This window comes from Hyperoodon ampullatus (genome assembly GCF_949752795.1).
Source record: "Hyperoodon ampullatus genome assembly, chromosome: 8".
NCBI lineage: Eukaryota > Metazoa > Chordata > Mammalia > Artiodactyla > Ziphiidae > Hyperoodon > Hyperoodon ampullatus.
The window spans coordinates 65297462-65316554 of NC_136921.1; the positions used below are offsets into that span (position 1 = coordinate 65297462).

Consider the following 19093-nt stretch of genomic DNA (forward strand, 5'->3'; position numbering starts at 1 on the left):
TTTGCTTGAAAACTCATATTTTATTATTGGCAGTGCATACTGTCAGGTGTTTTTCTTGATGTAACAGGTTTACTTGGTTCATTTTGGGAACATTTCTGCCAAATAGTCGTCTGAATAGCCTTGGTTGGTTTAGTTCACAACTCAATCATGCAAGGGCTTTTTCTGAGGGCAATCATTGTACTTCAGTGTGTAGTAGCAGTGCTTTTGGTTAGTTCCCATTTTGTCACACAGAATATTGAGAAGAAGTCTACTCAAGGGTCAAGATTTTTTTAAAAATTAACAATTGTACTGCTTTCCATCAAGGACATTCTTAAGTGAAACTGGCCTTTTACAGAGAAACCCTGTGATATATGTGGTTGCTTTCTATTATTATGTTTATTATACTTAAAGTACAGAGATTGACCTGGAAACCTGAACCCAATGTTATAACACTAGTAAGGCAGTAGATTATTGACATTTCAGGAAGATTTGAAGTTTCATGTACTGGGAGACAAGACGATCTGTTTAGGAACAAATACAGTTATATTAAAAGTTGTCGTTTTATTATCTTATAGGTGCTATACTTGGTAGATCAGAAACTCAGGAGTGTATTTTCTATAATGCTAATTGGGAAAGAGATAGAACCAATCGAACTGGTGTTGAATCCTGTTATGGTGACAAAGATAAACGGCGGCATTGTTTTGCTACCTGGAAGAATATTTCTGGTTCCATTGAAATAGTGAAGCAAGGTTGTTGGCTGGATGATATCAACTGCTATGACAGGTAAGAACACTTTTTATTTTCTTATGATAGTGTTGAATAATTTTCATTCCCCCCCCCATTTTTTTAAAAGGAGAAAGATCAATGCATGGATTTTCACTGTTTCTTTTTTAAGATGGGATTATGAAGACCATTATAACATGTTGTAATGACAAGATATGTATTTTAAAGTAAAAAAATAAATATAGCATGTTTATGTTTTATCTTCAATATACTTTGAATAATCTATCAAGTAGTGAGAACTTTAGATAAGAAACATTTCTTTCCATATGTTGTAGGGTTATAGGTTTTTTTAAAACACCAATTTTAAGGAAAAAGGATTTTAAAAATTGCTTTAAGAGAGAATATATCTGTTGAAAATCTATCCTGAAGGAGAATAAAGCTTAATCATTTTAGTTTCCCTCTTTATGTATCTGGAAGAAATTGATCTCACTACATTTCCTTGCAGAGTAGGCCTTTGTTCTTTATCCCAAGAGACATTTTAACTTGACATTCAGAATTACATCAGAACTAACACAATCCTCATAGAAAGCTACATTTTATTTTAAAAACCTTGTTTAAATTGTTTTATTCTGTTGGAAATAAAATATAGTGGATATGTCATTGACTGCCTGTGATCTTTCTGCAAGGTGTCCCTAGATGTTTGGCCGATCACTTAAACTGCCTGGGCCACAGGATTTTCACTGAGGGTGGGTGCTGATGACTGCAGAAGGTACAGAATCCTAGATAACCAGACTTTTTGGAGCCAGATAACTAATACACTCACGGAACTCTAGCTACATCCTGATCCACTTTCAGGGGCTTTAATAGATTACCACGAATCTGTGGTTGATTGGACATATGTGATTAATAGTAAAATGTGTTGAATAAACTCATGAAAATTGAATTAGCTCCACTTTTGGTGAAAATTAAAATGGTCATTTAGGTATATATTTAGTATTTAGGATATACATCTATATATATGAATTTTCTGGGGATTATTACTCTGTAATTATACATTTTAGCTGTATTTCTGATTATTAGCTTCTTTATTAACAGAGGTGATCATTAAGTGATATTTGCTGTTATGAAAGAGTAAGTAGAGCCACTAGGGAAACAGTATAGATGTTCCTCAAAAAATTAAAAATAGCAGTGATATAGCAGTTCCACTTTTGGGTATATATACAAAGGAAATGAAAACACTAACTTGAAAAGATATATGCACCTCCACGTTTATTGCAGCATTATTTACAATATCCAAGATGTGGAAACAACCTAAGTGTCTGTCAATGGATGAATGGGTAAAGAAAATATGGTCTATGTATACAATGAACTATTTTTCAGCCATAAAAAAGAAGAATATCTTGCCATTTGCAACAACACTGATGACCTTGAGGGCATTATGCTAAGTGAAATAAATCAGACAGAGAAAGACAAATACCATATGATCTCACTAGTATGTGGAATCTTTAAAAAAAAGAAAAGAACCCATATATATAGAGAACCGTTGGTGGTTGCCAGAGGCTGGGGGTGAGGGGTGGGCAAATGGGTGAAGGGAGTCAAAAGGGTATGAATTTTCAGTTATAAAACAAATAGGTCCTGGGGATATAATGGGGGATGTGATGTAATGGTGACTATAGTTAATAATACTGTATTGTATATTTGAAAGTTCCTAAGGAACTTAGCAACTTTTAAGTAAATCTTAAAAGTTCTCTTCACAAGAAAAAAAAATTTTTAACTATGTGTGGTGATGAGATGTTAACTAGACTTACTGTGGTGATCATTTCACAATATATGCAAATATCCAATCACTAGGTTGTACACCTGAAACTAATATAATGTTATAGCAAATTATATCTCAATTTATAAAAAAAGAAAAGTTGAAGAAGAAGTTGGGGAAAAAATGAGGTTTGGAGGTCATCTTTATTCAAAACTGTCTATTAATTAGTTGAAATCAGGGATCCCTGTTCTTTTTATTGTAAAATGCTACTGTGCTTCTCACCTAAAACCAGTATTACTGGAGATTAAACTTTGCTAGATAATGTGAGTGAGTTGTTCAGTGCAAATGCCTGCTCTTACAGTGATAATTACCACATCAGCTTTGTTTCTAGGGGTTAAATGCCAATTTAAAAGTATGTGAATTTCTGCTTTTATGTTCTGAAGTTGATTAAAAAACAAATATTAAAGGTAGTAACATAAATAAGAGAAAGGAAAAGAAGATTCAAGAAATGTCAAAGTGTGGAGGAAAAGACAGTGGTAAAAAGAATGAAATTGAATGGTGAAAAGTATTGATAATTTACTTCAGTTAACTAGACTAGGTATTTAATCACGTTAACCTATGATTTGATTCATGATTTTAAATATTAAATTTTAAATTTGTAAATTTTTCTTTATAAATTGTTAGAAATTTAGCTTTCATTTGTCCTTTAACTTTCTACTAAATAGACATTGGTATAGATTTTATTTCAAAGTTTGATTTTATTAAAATTGCCTTCTCCCTGAAACTTCTTGAGCTTTTCACTTTAGAATTAAATTCAACCTTGTTGTTCTAACAGCCATTATAAAAGTTCACAGTTTATTTGTAATGTGTCTTTAAATCTACCTGATGTTATTAGCCATATTTAAATATCTGATTTTAAAAACTAGGTATAGCTAATTTTTTAGTGGTTGATTAGGATTTAATCTAGGTGCTAAATCCCTATCTTTTCAGTAACTCAGGTCCTATGTAGAAGGCTGCCTCCCCCTACCCTTTAAGTCAACCCACCTCCAGTCAGTTTTTTGAGTTACTAGGGCCTGTATGTTTGTTGTTACATATTGTTCTTGTTACTTATCCTTAACCCTGTTCATTGTGTTCAGGGAATTTAAATCTGCTACAAAAATGGCTTAATTCCCAAGCCTGGTTTAGGTCTCTGATGATGAAATATGTTCTGCCACACATTATTTTGTGCCTGTGTATTTATATGTATGCATAGGCATATAGGTATGTATTTATATGTGTACACACACATACAGTTTTTTTTATATATAGTGTTCAGTTTTTGTATTCATAAAATGGGAAAGCCATATTTCCTGTGAGTAAAAGCACTCTTAGACCAAATTTCTTCATTGGCTTTATGTTCCTCTTCAAGCTTCTCTACTAATTAAATAAACAATTTAAAAAGATGGTTGCCGGGCTTCCCTGGTGGCGCAGTGGTTGAGAGTCCACCTGCTGATGCAGGGGACACGGGTTCGTGCCCCAGTCTGGGAAGATCCCACATGCCGCGGAGCGGCTGGGCCCGTGAGCCATGGCCGCTGAGCCTGTGCGTCCGGAGCCTGTGCTCCGCATCGGTAGAGGCCGCAGCAGGGAGAGGCCCGCGTACTGCAAAAAAAAAAAAAGATGGTTGCCTTAGATTGATCATTAAAAACCAAATTAAAGAAATGGTTTCAAGGAGCCAATGTGATTATTATAAAATCAGCTGTTGATTTATTTTTCTGATGAGATTTAATAATAGGATTCAAGGAACGTTTTTGACTTTTAAGAATTGATTATTGAATATTAATAAAAATCTCAAAGTTGACTATAAATGACTTATTCATTATTTTATCTCTGAGAACTTTAGAAAAACACCTATTGTAGATTCAGAGTAATAATGTTGATTTTAATTATTTCTCCTCTTTTTGTTTATAGGACTGACTGTATAGAAAAAAAAGATAGCCCTGAAGTATATTTTTGTTGCTGTGAGGGCAATATGTGTAATGAAAGGTTTTCTTATTTTCCGGAGATGGAAGTCACACAGCGTAAGTTCACAGGGAAAATGCATATGTCTGTTCAACTAGTAGATTGAAAGCAAAGCATATTTGTGTTGATGGAATAATTTACTCCCATCTTCTCCTACTCTTTATTTTTTCTCCTAAAATTTGACACTATAATAAATATTTATTGTGAAATTTTGTCGACCAAATCTGAGTGGTTTTCTTCCTCCTCTTTTCCACAGCTACTTCGAATCCAGTTACACCAAAGCCACCCTATTACAACATCTTGCTCTATTCTTTGGTGCCACTTATGCTAATTGCGGGGATTGTCATTTGTGCATTTTGGGTGTACAGGCATCATAAGATGGCTTATCCTCCTGTGCTTGTTCCAACTCAAGTAAGTTATTGTCTTGTACTTTGTGTTGTTTTAGATTTTACATTTTAAAGAAATATTACTGTGGTGAAACCACAGTAGATTGTTACAAATCATTTTCCTTTGGAGTTAATTTTTGAATATTTATTGTCATGGGAACTATAGCTAATTTTGCAAACTTATTAATTTGCTGTGTCCTAAGTTTAAGGGTTGAAGTGGAGTAGAATAAAGAGTATTCCCATTCCTGTTCTTTGGAGGGTTTTACTGTCATTATAGTACTTTAAAATGTGGGATATACTCTGCTGTCTTTCTTGAGAAGTAATTGATGATAGAGAAGTGATATCGTAGCCCTTTCTTTCCCTTCTATTTTCTCTTCCACTCCTAAGTTTTTGTGTCTTTTTCAAAACTACTTGCCAAAAAATCCTTTTAACCATGGTGAGGGACCCAGTAAGGTAACCAAGAATGTGGGATAGAGAAGTTTCACAAAGGCATCAAGAGGATATATCTATAAAATTGTTGTTCTACGGAAGAGGAGCAACAGTTCTCATCATGTGTTGTTTGTAGTTCCAAGTGTATATATTTTTATTTGCAGCATATCAAACGTGTACTGAAGTCTGAAAACTTTTTTAATGCCCTTGATTCTCCCTCCCTCGACACCGAATATATCTGAAAATATAGGTGTGGTGGGTAGGTAGTCAGAATAAATTCATGAAGTTTTCCTCACTCTCTATCATGTGGACAGTTCAGTGCTTTACAAGGACTTTTAATATAAGTAGTTATTATTCTGCAGGCAGAGGAAACATGATAACTTTTGGTTTAATTGCTTGAGATGTCTTTAAACTTGAGTTTGTGTTTCTTTTGACTCTTAAGATCAGATTACCTCAGCCTTCTGGATCTCTTAGTTTAACTTTGTTTCTCTAATACCACTAGGATTAATGGTTAAAACTTGGTAGAAGAAAATGGTAAAGTCTTATAATTTAATGACCAAAACAACTTCTTCACTTTAAGCTTTATTTACATAACATATTCCTTTCTCAGTGCTTGAAGCAAATCTGTTGGCATTAGATCATTGATCCTGTAATCTTTGTAGGATGGGTATATGGAGAAATAAGTCCAAAGGTAAAACTCCTCATTTAGTAAATTAGGTAAACACACTATTTTGTACAGCTGAAATATTTTAACTTTTAACATTAGTAGATAACTTGTAGATTTGTTAAAAATCACTTTAAGAAGTACTTTAAAATTTAAAAAATTTAGTGCCTAATAAATATATGTAGTTTACTCCAAAATGTCCATAGAATACACTTTACTTTCTGTTGGTGGTAACTATTTTTTATTTAATATCTACATTTAACAGAATAAGTATTTACTGTTGGTGACATGCATTGATTTGTGAAGCTGTCTCTTTCAGTAACTTAAGAGCAGTTGCCTTTATTAGGATCACCAGCAGAAATAAATGTGGGAGCTAACTTCCTTCTAAACCTCCAATTTGAATGTAATCATATCAATTCAGAAGTCTGTGATGCTGGTTCAAAAGGAGAGTTATGGACAAATGCAAATTAAATTTGGCACATAAAATATATTGATAGGGGGTTTTAGGAAGCTCCATTTTACTTACTTTGATGGTGGGTACAACAAATATTTGTGCAAAGACTATTTTAAATGTATTTGTGCAGATTGTAATGACCTAAATAGCGATGCCACCTTGGGCTTACATAATTCTATTTTCAAAAATGATTATTTCCTGTACATGATTTTTCAAAGTAGTCAGTTTGCTTCATAGAGATCTACTTTTTTTGCTTTGTTTTCTTATATTGTCTCTAATTAGTGATTAAATTGTTGTGAATTTAACACAAAAGAAAAGAAAAGGAAAAAAAAAGAGTATTTAAGTGTCTAAATTTGCCCTGGATTTGTGATACGATAGAAACAAACTGGAAACTACATTTAAAAACAAATTTGTTAAATTTCTTAATAGAACTTTAAAAATAATAATGTAATCCTATAGATAACATTTATATAAAATATTGGTGAAAAAGTGTGGTTGGACATTTTAAAGGGCTGAATATCATATATTTGAGGCCACTTTATTTAGAAATGCTAATTAATTCAAGGGTTTGGATTTTTAAAAAGGAAAGATGGATTATTATTCATAAATAAGAACTAGGAATGTTCAATGAGTATCCATCTCTGTGGGTTTTAGATATTTGTTGCAATGGTTAATGTTATTGTACACATTTATTTAGTGTTTGTGTTGTTCTCTAGTGAATTTGCATGAATTGTATGAATTACTGAAAAATAAGGAATGAACTTAAAAAGGTTTTGTGAAGGAATGACCTGGAATGGTCAGGCTTTATTATGAAAAATTTAAGACATGCCTGACTTTATGCTTTCCTTCTGTCATAAACTGTGTTGTGGAAAAGGAGCATTGTCATCAATGTGGAACTTCATATATGTCATCTTTCATTGTTTCAAACGGTATAGAGTCATGCTGTAAGTCTCATTTTTGGTGAGAGGTTTATGCAGACTACTTCTGCAAGATTACTTAGTGGCCATCTTGTTACAAAACGCTCAGTTTTATTTCTGCTTCAAAAAAATGATTGATAATTGTATCAAGCATTAATTGAACATTTACAGTGTACTAGAGTACTGGTAAGTTACATAGATGTATTAATATATATATAAAAAATATACAAAAAATACATAAAAATTTCCCCATGATTTCCAAGTTGTGACCAGTATGTAAGGATCATCTTTGGAATTTGTTAAGAAATACAAATTCCTGGACTACGCCCCTGAAAGTATGGAATGGGGCCTGGGATATTATGATTCTAATAAGTTTTCCAGGCAGTTCTGGTGACCAGCTAGGTGTGGAAAGGACTGATCTGATTTTACCTCACAGGGTTGTTTATGTAGTGTTATAATCCCTATTTTATAGATAAAGAAATTGAGACATAGCAAAGCTCACAAGTATCAGAGCTGGAATCTGAACTAAGACCCTCTGACACTAAAGCTTTGCTCTTACTGCTTATGCTGTTCTGCCTCTCTTTTTTCAGAAAGCAGATGCTTTTGCTGTTTCAGATAATTCAGTAAACATCCCTGCCATTTCAAAATCATTCTATTAGTGAATTTATTTTCCTATTTTGGGATGTTGAGTAGTTTGACTACTAAAGTGAGCAATAACATGATCACATTGTCTCACAGAGGACAGAAGGGGAAATAAACAAGTCATCTGTTTTCCATTAAAATTTTTTTAGCACACATTTTATTTTATTTTATTTTATTTTATTTTTTGCGGTACATGGGCCTCTCACTGTTGTGGCCTCTCCCGTTGCGGAGCACAGGCTCTGGACGCACAGGCTCAGAGGCCATGGCTCACGGGCCCAGCCGCTCCGCGGCATGTGGGGTCTTCCCGGACCGGGGCACGAACCCGTGTCCCCTGCATCGGCAGGCGGACTCTCAACCACTGCGCCACCAGGGAAGCCCTAGCACACATTTTAGAATAGGGTTTATGAACATGGATTGGGTTGCAGGTAAAGATTCTTGTGCTTCTGAGTTGATAGTGCCAATGCCCTAGCTATTCAAGGCTTTTTTGAGGGACAGGAGAAGTCGGTAGGGGAAACATACTACACATTTGAAGTCTTAAGGTGTCTTCTGCATTTCACCCCATATTCATGTCCCCATATTCAAAGTTTAATTTCAAGACCAGTTAGGAAAAGATCTTACATTCTTGTTGTGCATTTCTGCAACAATCTTCCTTCTAATTTCTTCACTTTTAGACAATGACGTAAAATTTGTCATTCTCTTTTCTTAGGGAAACTTTTTCTTAAAGCGTTGGCTAAAGGCTGGTGATAGCTTATTGATGGATCGTTCCTACAATAAGAACTATATTTGAAGAGAATTTACAGTGATTCTCAGCAGAACAAGCTAACGTTACATATACTGTGTTCATTCATTGGTCTGATCTCAGTCTTTTATTCTCTTTGTGGGTAAAAGATCAGTCTTACGGGGTATTCTGGAGGACTAAGACATATCTACATACATATCTTAATAAGCTGGTTCTGGCAGTTAAATGGTAGGATTCTTTACTTCTAAGACATCAAAGTTTCTTCTGGTTTTGTTAGTATTTTGAAGAAGTGATACAGGGTATATACATGCTTTAAAATCTGGTCTTTAATTACGGTTCTAATTTATTTTAAAATAAAAAATATTCTAAAATACATCTATCATAGTTAGAGACATAGAAAAAAGTAATTGTGCTTTTTTTTTTAAGAAATAAACCACTCTTCTTTCTTTATAACCTGTAACTACTATGTTTCTAACATTTTTTCATGTTATCACTGTCTTCCCCTCATCCTGGGTGAAAGCCTTGGAGACAGCAACTTTTCTTATTCTTAGCCCTGTTATTTATGAACTCCAGTACCTTTTCATCCTTTCTGATCCTGTGGTTTTCAGGACATTATTACGCTGGAGGCTGAGATTATTTTTGTAGTCTCGTAGCTGGTCTTCTTGTTTCCAGTTCTCTCTCTCCATCTATACTATTGCTATACAGTAACATTTTACATGCCTGATTATGTTACTTCCGTGCTTAAAAATATTTGAGGGCTCTTAGTGATCCAACAGCAAGAATACAAAGTTTGGAACATGACATGTTGTCTTCCATACTTTGTCTGCCTTTTGATTCTTTTCTTCCATTACACCCTAAGCCATCCATCATATGTATCTAGAATGGTATTAGTTACGTGCCATCCTTGAAAGAATTGAGAAAATAGTGCTCACGTCAGTTTCTCTCTTTTGTGATTCAGATGAAATAACTTAGGTTGAGAAAGGTTCTGGCCATTTGTGAGCATGTTCCATTATCATACTTTATTATAAGCTCCTTAAAGACAAGGTATGTATTGTAATCACTGCTGTATCTCATGCAGTGTTTGTATGTAATAACCATTCTGTAAGTGATGAATTGCTGAATTGTTTCATTTAGTGTTATACTAAGATGGTAATGCAGTATACCCAGGAATTGTTTAATAAACATTTTATGTGCTTTAGGACTTTATTTCTTGGGGGCAAAATAAAATGGAAGTATTTCAGGCTTTTTTTTTCCCTCGGTACACGAGCCTCTCACTGTTGTGGCCTCTCCCATCGCGGAGCACAGGCGCCAGACGCGCAGGCTCAGCGGCCATGGCTCACGAGCCTAGCCGCTCCACGGCATGTGGGATCTTCTCGGACCGGGGCACGAACCCATGTCCCCTGCATCGGCAGGCAGACTCTCAACCACTGCGCCACCAGGGAAGCCCTATTTCAGGCTTTTATAAGAGAATGCCATTATTCGACTCGTTCTGTAATCACAGGTGTGAAGCATCCTGTTAATTTGCATTACCTGGGTCATCTTTTCTTTTGCCTATCCTGAAACTGTCTTTCTGTATGTAGGTAGATGCTCTTACAATCTCCAGTAAGTAAATTGAATGCAAACTGGTTTTTCTAGTACCAGTGAGTCACGAATATGAGGGAATTGATGCATTGACTCTATTAAGAAGTCTTATTGTGGTTAATGTGGTTTCAGTGAAACTGTTTGCATTGCTTTCATAACCATATATAAGCTTAAGTTTCCTTCTTATAAAATCTATATTTGTGTTGATAAAAAATACCACTTGATAAGAAAATGCAGTTTAGGGTTAGAAATTACCTACCTTTAACAAGGTATGAAGTTAGTTTCTTGTTAATTTTTGAAGGCTATATAATAGCACTAAAGTATTGCAGCATTAATACTTTTTAAATGACATCAGTCTCTTCAGTCCTGACATAACATTTCATGACATTTTGTCTAGATTTTGGTCTGACTAAAGGCTTTCAGATGTTTGGAATATTGAGTTGTGCATACAAAACAATGCTGTTGACCTTAATATTAAAGTAATAATAGGTTGTTTCACGGTATGTCAGATTACTATCCACTGAGAACCAAGCCATCTGTGACAATGCTTTGTAGTATTTTCCTGTTGAACATGAGTTTATATATGTACCCATTTAAAATTAATAAGATACTAAAGGGGTAGCATAACATTATTCAGCCAAGTCAGTTTAGGAGAGTGTGCTTCTTCCTTATTTGGAGAAGATGCAGGGAGAAGTTTACTGAGTTTTATTGAATATTTAATATGTTAGTATTAAGTTATACTTACAAAATAAATATTACATCTGTAGAAGCACATCTTGAAACAGGTTGATTGCTGAATGGGTGGAGTTTAAGAACACATCTCTCTCTTTCACTTTCTCTTCCATTTAAAAATTAACTACAAATGCTTGCTTGTTATAGGAAGACAAATTATACAGAAAGAAGTATGTCCAAAAAAAGGAGAGAATCATTTGTTCTTCCTCTTTTTCCTTTATCATTTTCCTGAAATAACCAGTTTTAACAGGTTGATGTGTATCTTTTGACATCTTTCTCTAATCTCATTTGAGTATATATATTTTTCTTTTTTATAAACTATAAAATTGTTATTCTACAATTGCTTTCTTTTAACAGCATATTGAGGAAAGCTTTTCAGCTTAGTACTTTGAATCTATCTCATTCTGATTATATGATGTGTTTTTAAGTGAAATTTAGTGGAGCTTTAACGTATGCTAATAAAATACCAAAATTTGATGTTTTATTAGCTTAGAGTTTGTGTTAGGTTTCTGCTAAGAGCTAGAACCTACACTTCACAAATAGTTTTTAATTGTATTATTTTAGGATATTTAATGTGGTGGTATAATTCTACTGCCTAACTCTTGAGCACCTTTTTTTCTTTTTTTTTTCCATATATGCCTGAGAAATAGTACAGGGCTACTACAAATGTCTCTTTGTGTCATTATTTTTGTGTTGATAACCTAAATTACAACTTACTTAAAAAAATTTTTTTTTAAATTTGTTTTTGGCTGTGTTGGGTCTTTGTTGCTTCACATGGGCTTTCTCTAGCTGCAGTAAGCGGGGCTACTCTTTGTTGCATTGCGCGGGCTTCTCATTGCAGTGGCTTCTCTTGCCTAGAGCATGGGCTCTAGGTGCACGGGCTTCAGTAGTTCAGCACATGGGCTCAGTAGTTGTGGTACACAGGCCTTAGAGCACATAGGCTTCAGTAGTTGTGGTTCGCGGGCTCTAGAGTGCAGGCTCAAGTAGTTGTGGCACACGGGCTTAGTTGCTCCGCGGCATGTGGGATCTTCCTGGACCAGGGATCGAACCCATGTCCCCTGCATTGGCAGGCGGATTCTTAACCACTGTGCCACCAGGGAGGTCCCACAACTTACTTCTATATATACTTCTAAACTAATTGTAGGGAGAAGTATCATAAATTATCCATAGACATGCAGCTTGACAAAGTATTACTCTAGTTAGGTGTATATAAGTTGTTTCTCTTACAAATGTACAGACAGGCCCACTTGGAGGTTGGCTGAAATTCTGTGTCCAAAGCAAAAAAGAAGGGGAGAAGGAGCGAAAGGGAAAAAAAAAAAAAAAAAAAAGCTGTATCAAAAGCTTAAAACAAGTTAAAGCTGCACATTAAAATTAATCAAAGCACCTTATTTCTAAAAATGACATATTAAATTTTAAAATCTTGAAATCAGTTTTTCTTTGGCCTGTGAAGGGCCCCGCCTTGTTTGCCAATTTACAAATGGGACTGATGCGTATAGACCAGAGTGCATAATATCTCCTTCTTCTTGTCTGGCAAGGAGATGGTAGATAGGAAGAAGTGAGCTTGCTTTTCTCTCTGTTTTTTATTTCCTGAACCTCATCCTCGATCTATTCCATCGTTCCTAGCTACTTCATTGCTGTCAAACCTTTTTCTATTAATTTGAGATAATAAAAATGAAGAAGTCCATTTGTTAGTGAAAGCTGCTTGCATCAGATGGGCTGGGGAGGTGTTCACGTTGGTTGGTTTGTTTTATTTTTGCTTAACTATTCACCTGTTGCTTGAGCGCCTACTGTATGCCAGGCGCTGTGCTTGATGTATAATGTTAAGTGGCTCCGGGACTGTCTTTGCTGGCCCTTCTGGAGCCCACAGTTAACATGTAGGTGTACTAAAAATAGGTTAGTTGATTGGTTGTTTGACTTTGCAGCTTGGAGAGGAAGGGTAAAAAGAGTAAAAAGGGAATTGCTTCAACAATTTTGGGCAAAGATGGAGGAAAGGAGGAGAAATGCTTGATTCCATTTCTGTAGTGATTGGGAGAAGAGTCACATCTAGGGTGCTGGGCTAATTTTAAGTGCTCAATAAGTTTTAGCTGTGAATTGCCAGTGACCTCAAAATTGTACTCCAAAGGAAGAATTTTTGTTGAAACCATTGATTTCAATATTAAAATTGATTTATTGAAATTATTATACTTGAAAATAATTTCAAAATATTGGCATATATATGTGTCAATACTTTGAAATTAATTTCAAATAATAAAAAATTTCATTTTGAGTACTCTGTCAAGCACTATACAAAGCACTTTATACATATTAACTCAGTGTAATCTTTCAATACCCCATGATGTATATAGGTGAAGTGACTTGGCCTAGAGTCAGTCTGCTGAGTGGCAAAGCCTTGGACATTTATGTCCAAGGATTATTATTATCCACTGAAGTAATTTTAATTGAATAGCTCATTTCAGTAAATTACTAGGTTGGGTCCATAAAAAACTAAAGTAGATACAGGGAGGGATCAGAGTACATAATTTACATTTACAATAGTTTTTATAGTGACTATATATAGCCTTGCAGATAAACATAACCATTTTATCACATCACAATTTATTAATGTATAGCACGGTCCTTTTCCTTTTTTCCACTTGCAGAACACAAATGCTAAATAAAAATAAAATTTCTTCTGTACCCAGTAATAAACCTGATGCTCCTGAGCAGCAGCCAGAAGAATAGGCATGTCTACCATATCTCTTTCAGACTTGTAACTCCAGTGCTGACTACCCTGAGGAGCTAATCACTTCTTAGGGAACTTATTCAGAATCCTCATTCATCCACCTTGGTCTGCCTTCATGCTTTGCTTTTGGAAGAAGTTAAGATATGAGAAGTAGGAGTTGATGTATCATAGAGGGAATTTTGAAGATCTAATTGGGTAGAATCATGGCTGTGTATTTGATAGTATCAGTATTATTAAATCTGTTAATGTATAATGTCTTGCTTTCCTTAGCTCAGAAGCATTTGTCCTGATACACATACTATATTATTTCTTTACATATTCTATTTCTGTCTGCTTGGCAATAAATAGTCTTTTTTAAAATTTGCAATTGTAAAATGTCTTAGAATGTAAGATAATTATATGATTAAGAGGAGACAAATTCAGAATTTGTCAGTTTTCAAATACTTCGTTGAGCAGGTACTTAATTCTTCTTGATCATCCAAAGAGGTTGTTGAGTGAGTTATTAAAAAAATTATATATAAATATAAATCTTGGAATGGTTTAAATAGTAAGAGAAAATTTATAGTATATTTCACATATATTTATAGCATGTAAAATCCATATTTCTAGAAAGATTTCTTTGTATTCTAGTTCTGTGTATCTAACTGCATTCTAAATATTTCCACTTAGATGTCTCCAAGCACTTAACAATACAAGGGTAATGATCTTCTCTCTCAGACCTGGTTCTCAGTAAATGGAACCAGTAACCATTTGGTTGCGCAAGTCAGAAGTCTAGGATGTGTCCCAGTACTGTTTTTTTCCACCTTATCTGCCTCCCTCTAGTACTTATTTCATTTCTCAAGGATCCTCTCCTCAGGAGGTCTTCTCTTATTTACCTTGCCCAGTATAAGTTAGGTTTCTCTTTACAGGTGCTCAAAGTAACTAAATTGCTTTTTATTGCTCTTATTTTATAATTATGCATTCATTAGTATGATTCTTTGATTAGTCTTTCTTCCCCACACTATAGGAAGTGTCATGAGAGCCTGGGTAGCCAGTGCCTGGCACAAACTAGGTGCTCAGTAAAGATTTGTTGAATGAATAGAGAAGTATTATTCATTCCTTTCTGATGTTTGTCAATAGTTAATTTCTTTTCCCCTTAAGGAATAAGCAGCCAGTCTCTTTCTCATCCAGCAACCTAATTACTTGACATTAATGTGCTGATTTGGTTTTCACTATTATCTCCAGTCACAGTGCATGATATTCAAGTTTCGTTTTCCAAGTTGTAAATACAGATTGTTTTGTTTGGTTACTCTTTACCTATTTCTGTATTTTGGTGAATTTTTTTTTTTTTTTGGATTCTGTTTTGCCTCTTATTTTGTAACATAGTTTATGCATTGAGGCCTGTTCTTGGTGTCTTGTTTAGTTTGGATCATTCTATAGCTTATTCTAATACTCATTTATTGAGAGGTATATTGAGCAAAGGTACACATTTTTGGTAAGATGCATGGACAGCACCTACTTGCCCGGTGTTATTACAGTGGCATCTTTGTCTCTGAAAGCACTGGTATGAAAAGAAAAACAGAGATGTTTAAGCCTTGGAAGCTACAGTCTAGTTACTCATTTGGCATGTATTTCTCTCAAGGGATGAATTTTACTTTGGAGTACTGATAAAATGTTTTGATAGTGGGATTAGCTAAGCCTTTTAGATGAATTATTAAATAATCCTGAATCATTATCACAGGAGAAAATCAAGAAGCATGAAAAACTAGTTAAGCAACTGGTACATATAAACAAGTTGTCAAATCTTTTTCGTCAGTGCTATTTATTCTCTGTAGAAATATTGGAAACTGGGAAATATAGTCAAGTGTTTGGAGGAATTCTAAGTCTTTCTTTACACTGGTGACAATATTTCTCTTGATTTTAAATTAGGGCCCTTCCTTACCTGTTGTGGGATGACTAGGAAAATGAAAGTCTTGTTCTTTATCAGTATCTGAGTGTCCTGAGCCTGAAAAATATGCATGGATACTTCCTTCCAGGGCCACCACTGCTTGACCTCTTCACTCTGGATGTAGCTGTGGAAGTAGTTAACAGTAGGCCTGGTCTATCACTGTGTTCTACTCAGTTCTGATCTTACTCTTCTCCCATCTTATTTTCTTTCCCTAGTGTATTATTTATGTTGCACACACTCACATAGGCACCAGAAATGTTTTTTTGTCTCACTGTAAGGATTCTCTTGTCTTCCATGAGAGGGGAATGAAGCAGTTCAGGAAGTTGGAGATTCTAGATTCTTAGGACAACTGTCTGAGAAACTTAACTCTAGCTATATAAAAATTTCTTGTGCTGCTCCTACAGTTTTTGTTAAAGGCAGTACTGCCCTCTGGTGTCCAGAGTCCAATTCCAACGCATAGCTTCTCAGCTAAATTGCTTTTTAAAAAAAAACTCTTATAGTTAGACCTTAGAACTTCTTAGAAAAATAAGTAACAATTATTTAAGACTAGGTTTAGTTTATTTGCTGGCTTGAAGTCCATTGGATCAGGTAACTTGGGGTCATACTAGAGTCATCTATATAATAATACCTCTTATCTGATAGGTAATGTCCAAGATTTAAAAAAGAATATATTACTTTCCTCTGTTTATAAGGAAAGTGTTCTCAGTTCTCATTTTAAAAATATACATTGGATCATTGCCAGCTTTTAAAAAGCTAAATCATTATTCTCCTTCCTTCACTTTTGTAACTGATGTGTCATTTTTCATTTCATTCTGGATATAAATCGTAATTTCTTTTGCCTGTGTTTTTTCTTCACAAGCACGCCTTTCATATAATGATAGAGGTAAGATGCATTGATGTTTGTTTTATGGTTGTGGCACTTTTTGTGGATGCATACTAAACATTTTGTTCTTAGATTTTTTTGTTGTTGTTGCTTTATTGTGCATCCTCTATAGTTTATAAATTTATGTTGTAGTTTTTTTTCCACTTCTAGTATTAAAAACATGATTGGCTTGTCATAGTAATAGTTTTGGGTTTTAAAGAATTGTTACCAGTGTTTATACTTATCTAAGGTGAAATGTAGAAACAACTGTTTTAGTTGACTAGAAGTTAACACCTAATGGCTAGATTTTTAGCCTTACAAACCTTGTATTGCTTAATTTGTATAGTATGTCATTACCTTAAATGTCAGCATGTGCTCATTTTTAACAGATGCTGACTTTCTGGTCGAATCCATTATCTTTTAATGCGAAATCTATATTTTCAGGTAGTTTCTTTCATCTTTGGCATCTTTAGCAAATGGACTGGCTAGAGAAGTATAACTTGATCTTTTGCTGTCTGAAAGTTTAAGGCTTTATTTAGATTAGAATTCACCTTTCATATGGAGAACTCAGAATAAGTAAAATGATCACAGACTGCTTTACAGCTCTTCACCTCTAATCTTTTATCCACTGTTGGTTATAGTAATGATACTGGGTAGTGGTGCTGGGGTGGGGGGCACTTTTTCCAGCTATTGTCATTTGTCGCTTCTCAACATGTCTTCTGATGCCATAATTTTCACATACAAATGGGTAAAGAAGAGATGTAATCAGAGCCATGTTATAATGAATATCTTTTTAACTGTGCAAAATAGCATGGGTACTGCAAGAGAACTGGAACTTAGGGAAAGTTTTCAGGAACTCTGTAGTCCTTATAGTTACCCCTCCAAAAGTGGTTTTTCTCTGTAGCAGGGCAAAGCCATGTTTTATGGATAATATCAGAATGTTGTTGTCATTGTGAAGTTTAAGTCTGAATTTGTCTCCCCAGGTTCTCATATATTTTAAGGGTATAAATCTTTATTCCTAGAATCAAGTATGAGGTTTTTTTGGGTAAATTAGTATAATGCTGCTAATAAACAGAAAATAATTTCTAATATTCTTAGATTATAGGATAAGTAAAAGCTAGATATGAGGGAAGTGGTTAAAATTTCCTTTAAATGTAAGCTCTTAAATGTAAGAACTGAAAAGTATGAATTAGAAGAATAGTCCAATAATATTTTATTAGAAAGGCAAAAAGATATATTGACTGGTAGTATAGATTTTATAGAGTTATAATCTGTTACAGAGTTCTCATTTTTGAACCTAACCTTTCTAAGAATTGTAGAATTATCATTTCTAAAAGTTTTGACATTTTGTAGGAGTGTGCCTTTGTAGATCTTCTTCTCACCCTTTGAAAATTGGCCTGTGTTCTCCTAAATTTAAGCTTTTTACTTATAAGTAATTTTGACAAAGCATATTTTCAGGCTGTTAATATATAATGCTGACTATAATGGTAATTTCATTAGGAGAGTGATCTAAGATTTCTTACTGAAATAACAGTAGCTTACAAACTTTGTAAACAGAGTCTTGGAAACTTATGGGAACTTGTAAGTTTATCTATCCACTTGGAAAACATTCAGTGATTTTTTTTAAAATTCTAAACATAGGCATTGGAAATTTTTGCTTCCTAAAATTAAGATTAATATTATATTAAAGTCTTATTTTGGGTATTCTTTTTTTTTTTAACATCTTTATTGGAGTATAATTGCTTTACAGTGGTGTGTTAGTTTCTGCTTTATAACGACATGAATCAGCTACAGTAGCCAGGACATGGAAGCAACCTAAGTGTCCATCGACAGACGAATGGATAAAGAAGATGTGGCACATATATACAATGAATATAAACGAAATTGAGTTATTTGTAGTGAGGTGGATGGACCTAGAGTCTGTCCTACAGAGTAAAGTCTTATTTTGAACTGCCGACATATTCTTAATTTGAGATGTGGATTAAGTCATCTAAATCCTATTTTATAGACTGAATCATACCCATATGGTTGGTACTCTTTAGAATAGAGAATGGATAATGTGTATGTTATCTAGAGAGACATTATCAGTCAATTTATTAAAAATTTTAGTGTTTACATATAGTGCTATATTACTCTTTACCTGGTTATTTTCCCTCTTCAGCTTTCAACCCTTATCTGCATACTTTAATTTTTGTCATCCCTGCTTTGAAAAGTCAACTTTTCTAACTTATCTCTAAAGGAGGGGGAATCATTGACTTTAACCTTACAGTTATTTAAAGTTTTTCAAAGTGAACTTTGTTTAGTTAGCATAATTATTCTTTTATGCAGTTATCCAATAATTCTTGAACTTAGAGCACTGAGTGGTTTTCTTTGCCTCTAGAAGAGTCATTTCAACTTGTTCCCTCCTGTCTCCACGTTCACATAAGTCATATACTTCTATCAGTGGGGTCTCTTATTGCAGATATATATGATCAGTCAAGGAATGAGGGAGGGAGAGGGAGGGTTCAGTTCTGGTAAAACTTCTCCAGAGCATCTTGTGTCCCCTCCCACTGAGAATCATAATTTGAGAGGCCATACTTCTG

The 19093-nt window shown here is 34.4% G+C and overlaps 1 protein-coding gene across 1 annotated transcript in view; it reads left to right on the forward strand.

Annotated features, from left to right (window-relative positions):
- Positions 1-19093, forward strand: part of ACVR2A (activin A receptor type 2A) — an 83851-nt gene that overhangs the window by 50313 nt on the left and 14445 nt on the right. The window contains exons 2-4 of the mRNA XM_079710352.1: positions 555-762; positions 4406-4515; positions 4713-4867. Coding sequence (XP_079566478.1) covers positions 555-762; positions 4406-4515; positions 4713-4867 — 473 coding nt within the window. The remainder of the gene's footprint in view (positions 1-554; positions 763-4405; positions 4516-4712; positions 4868-19093) is intronic.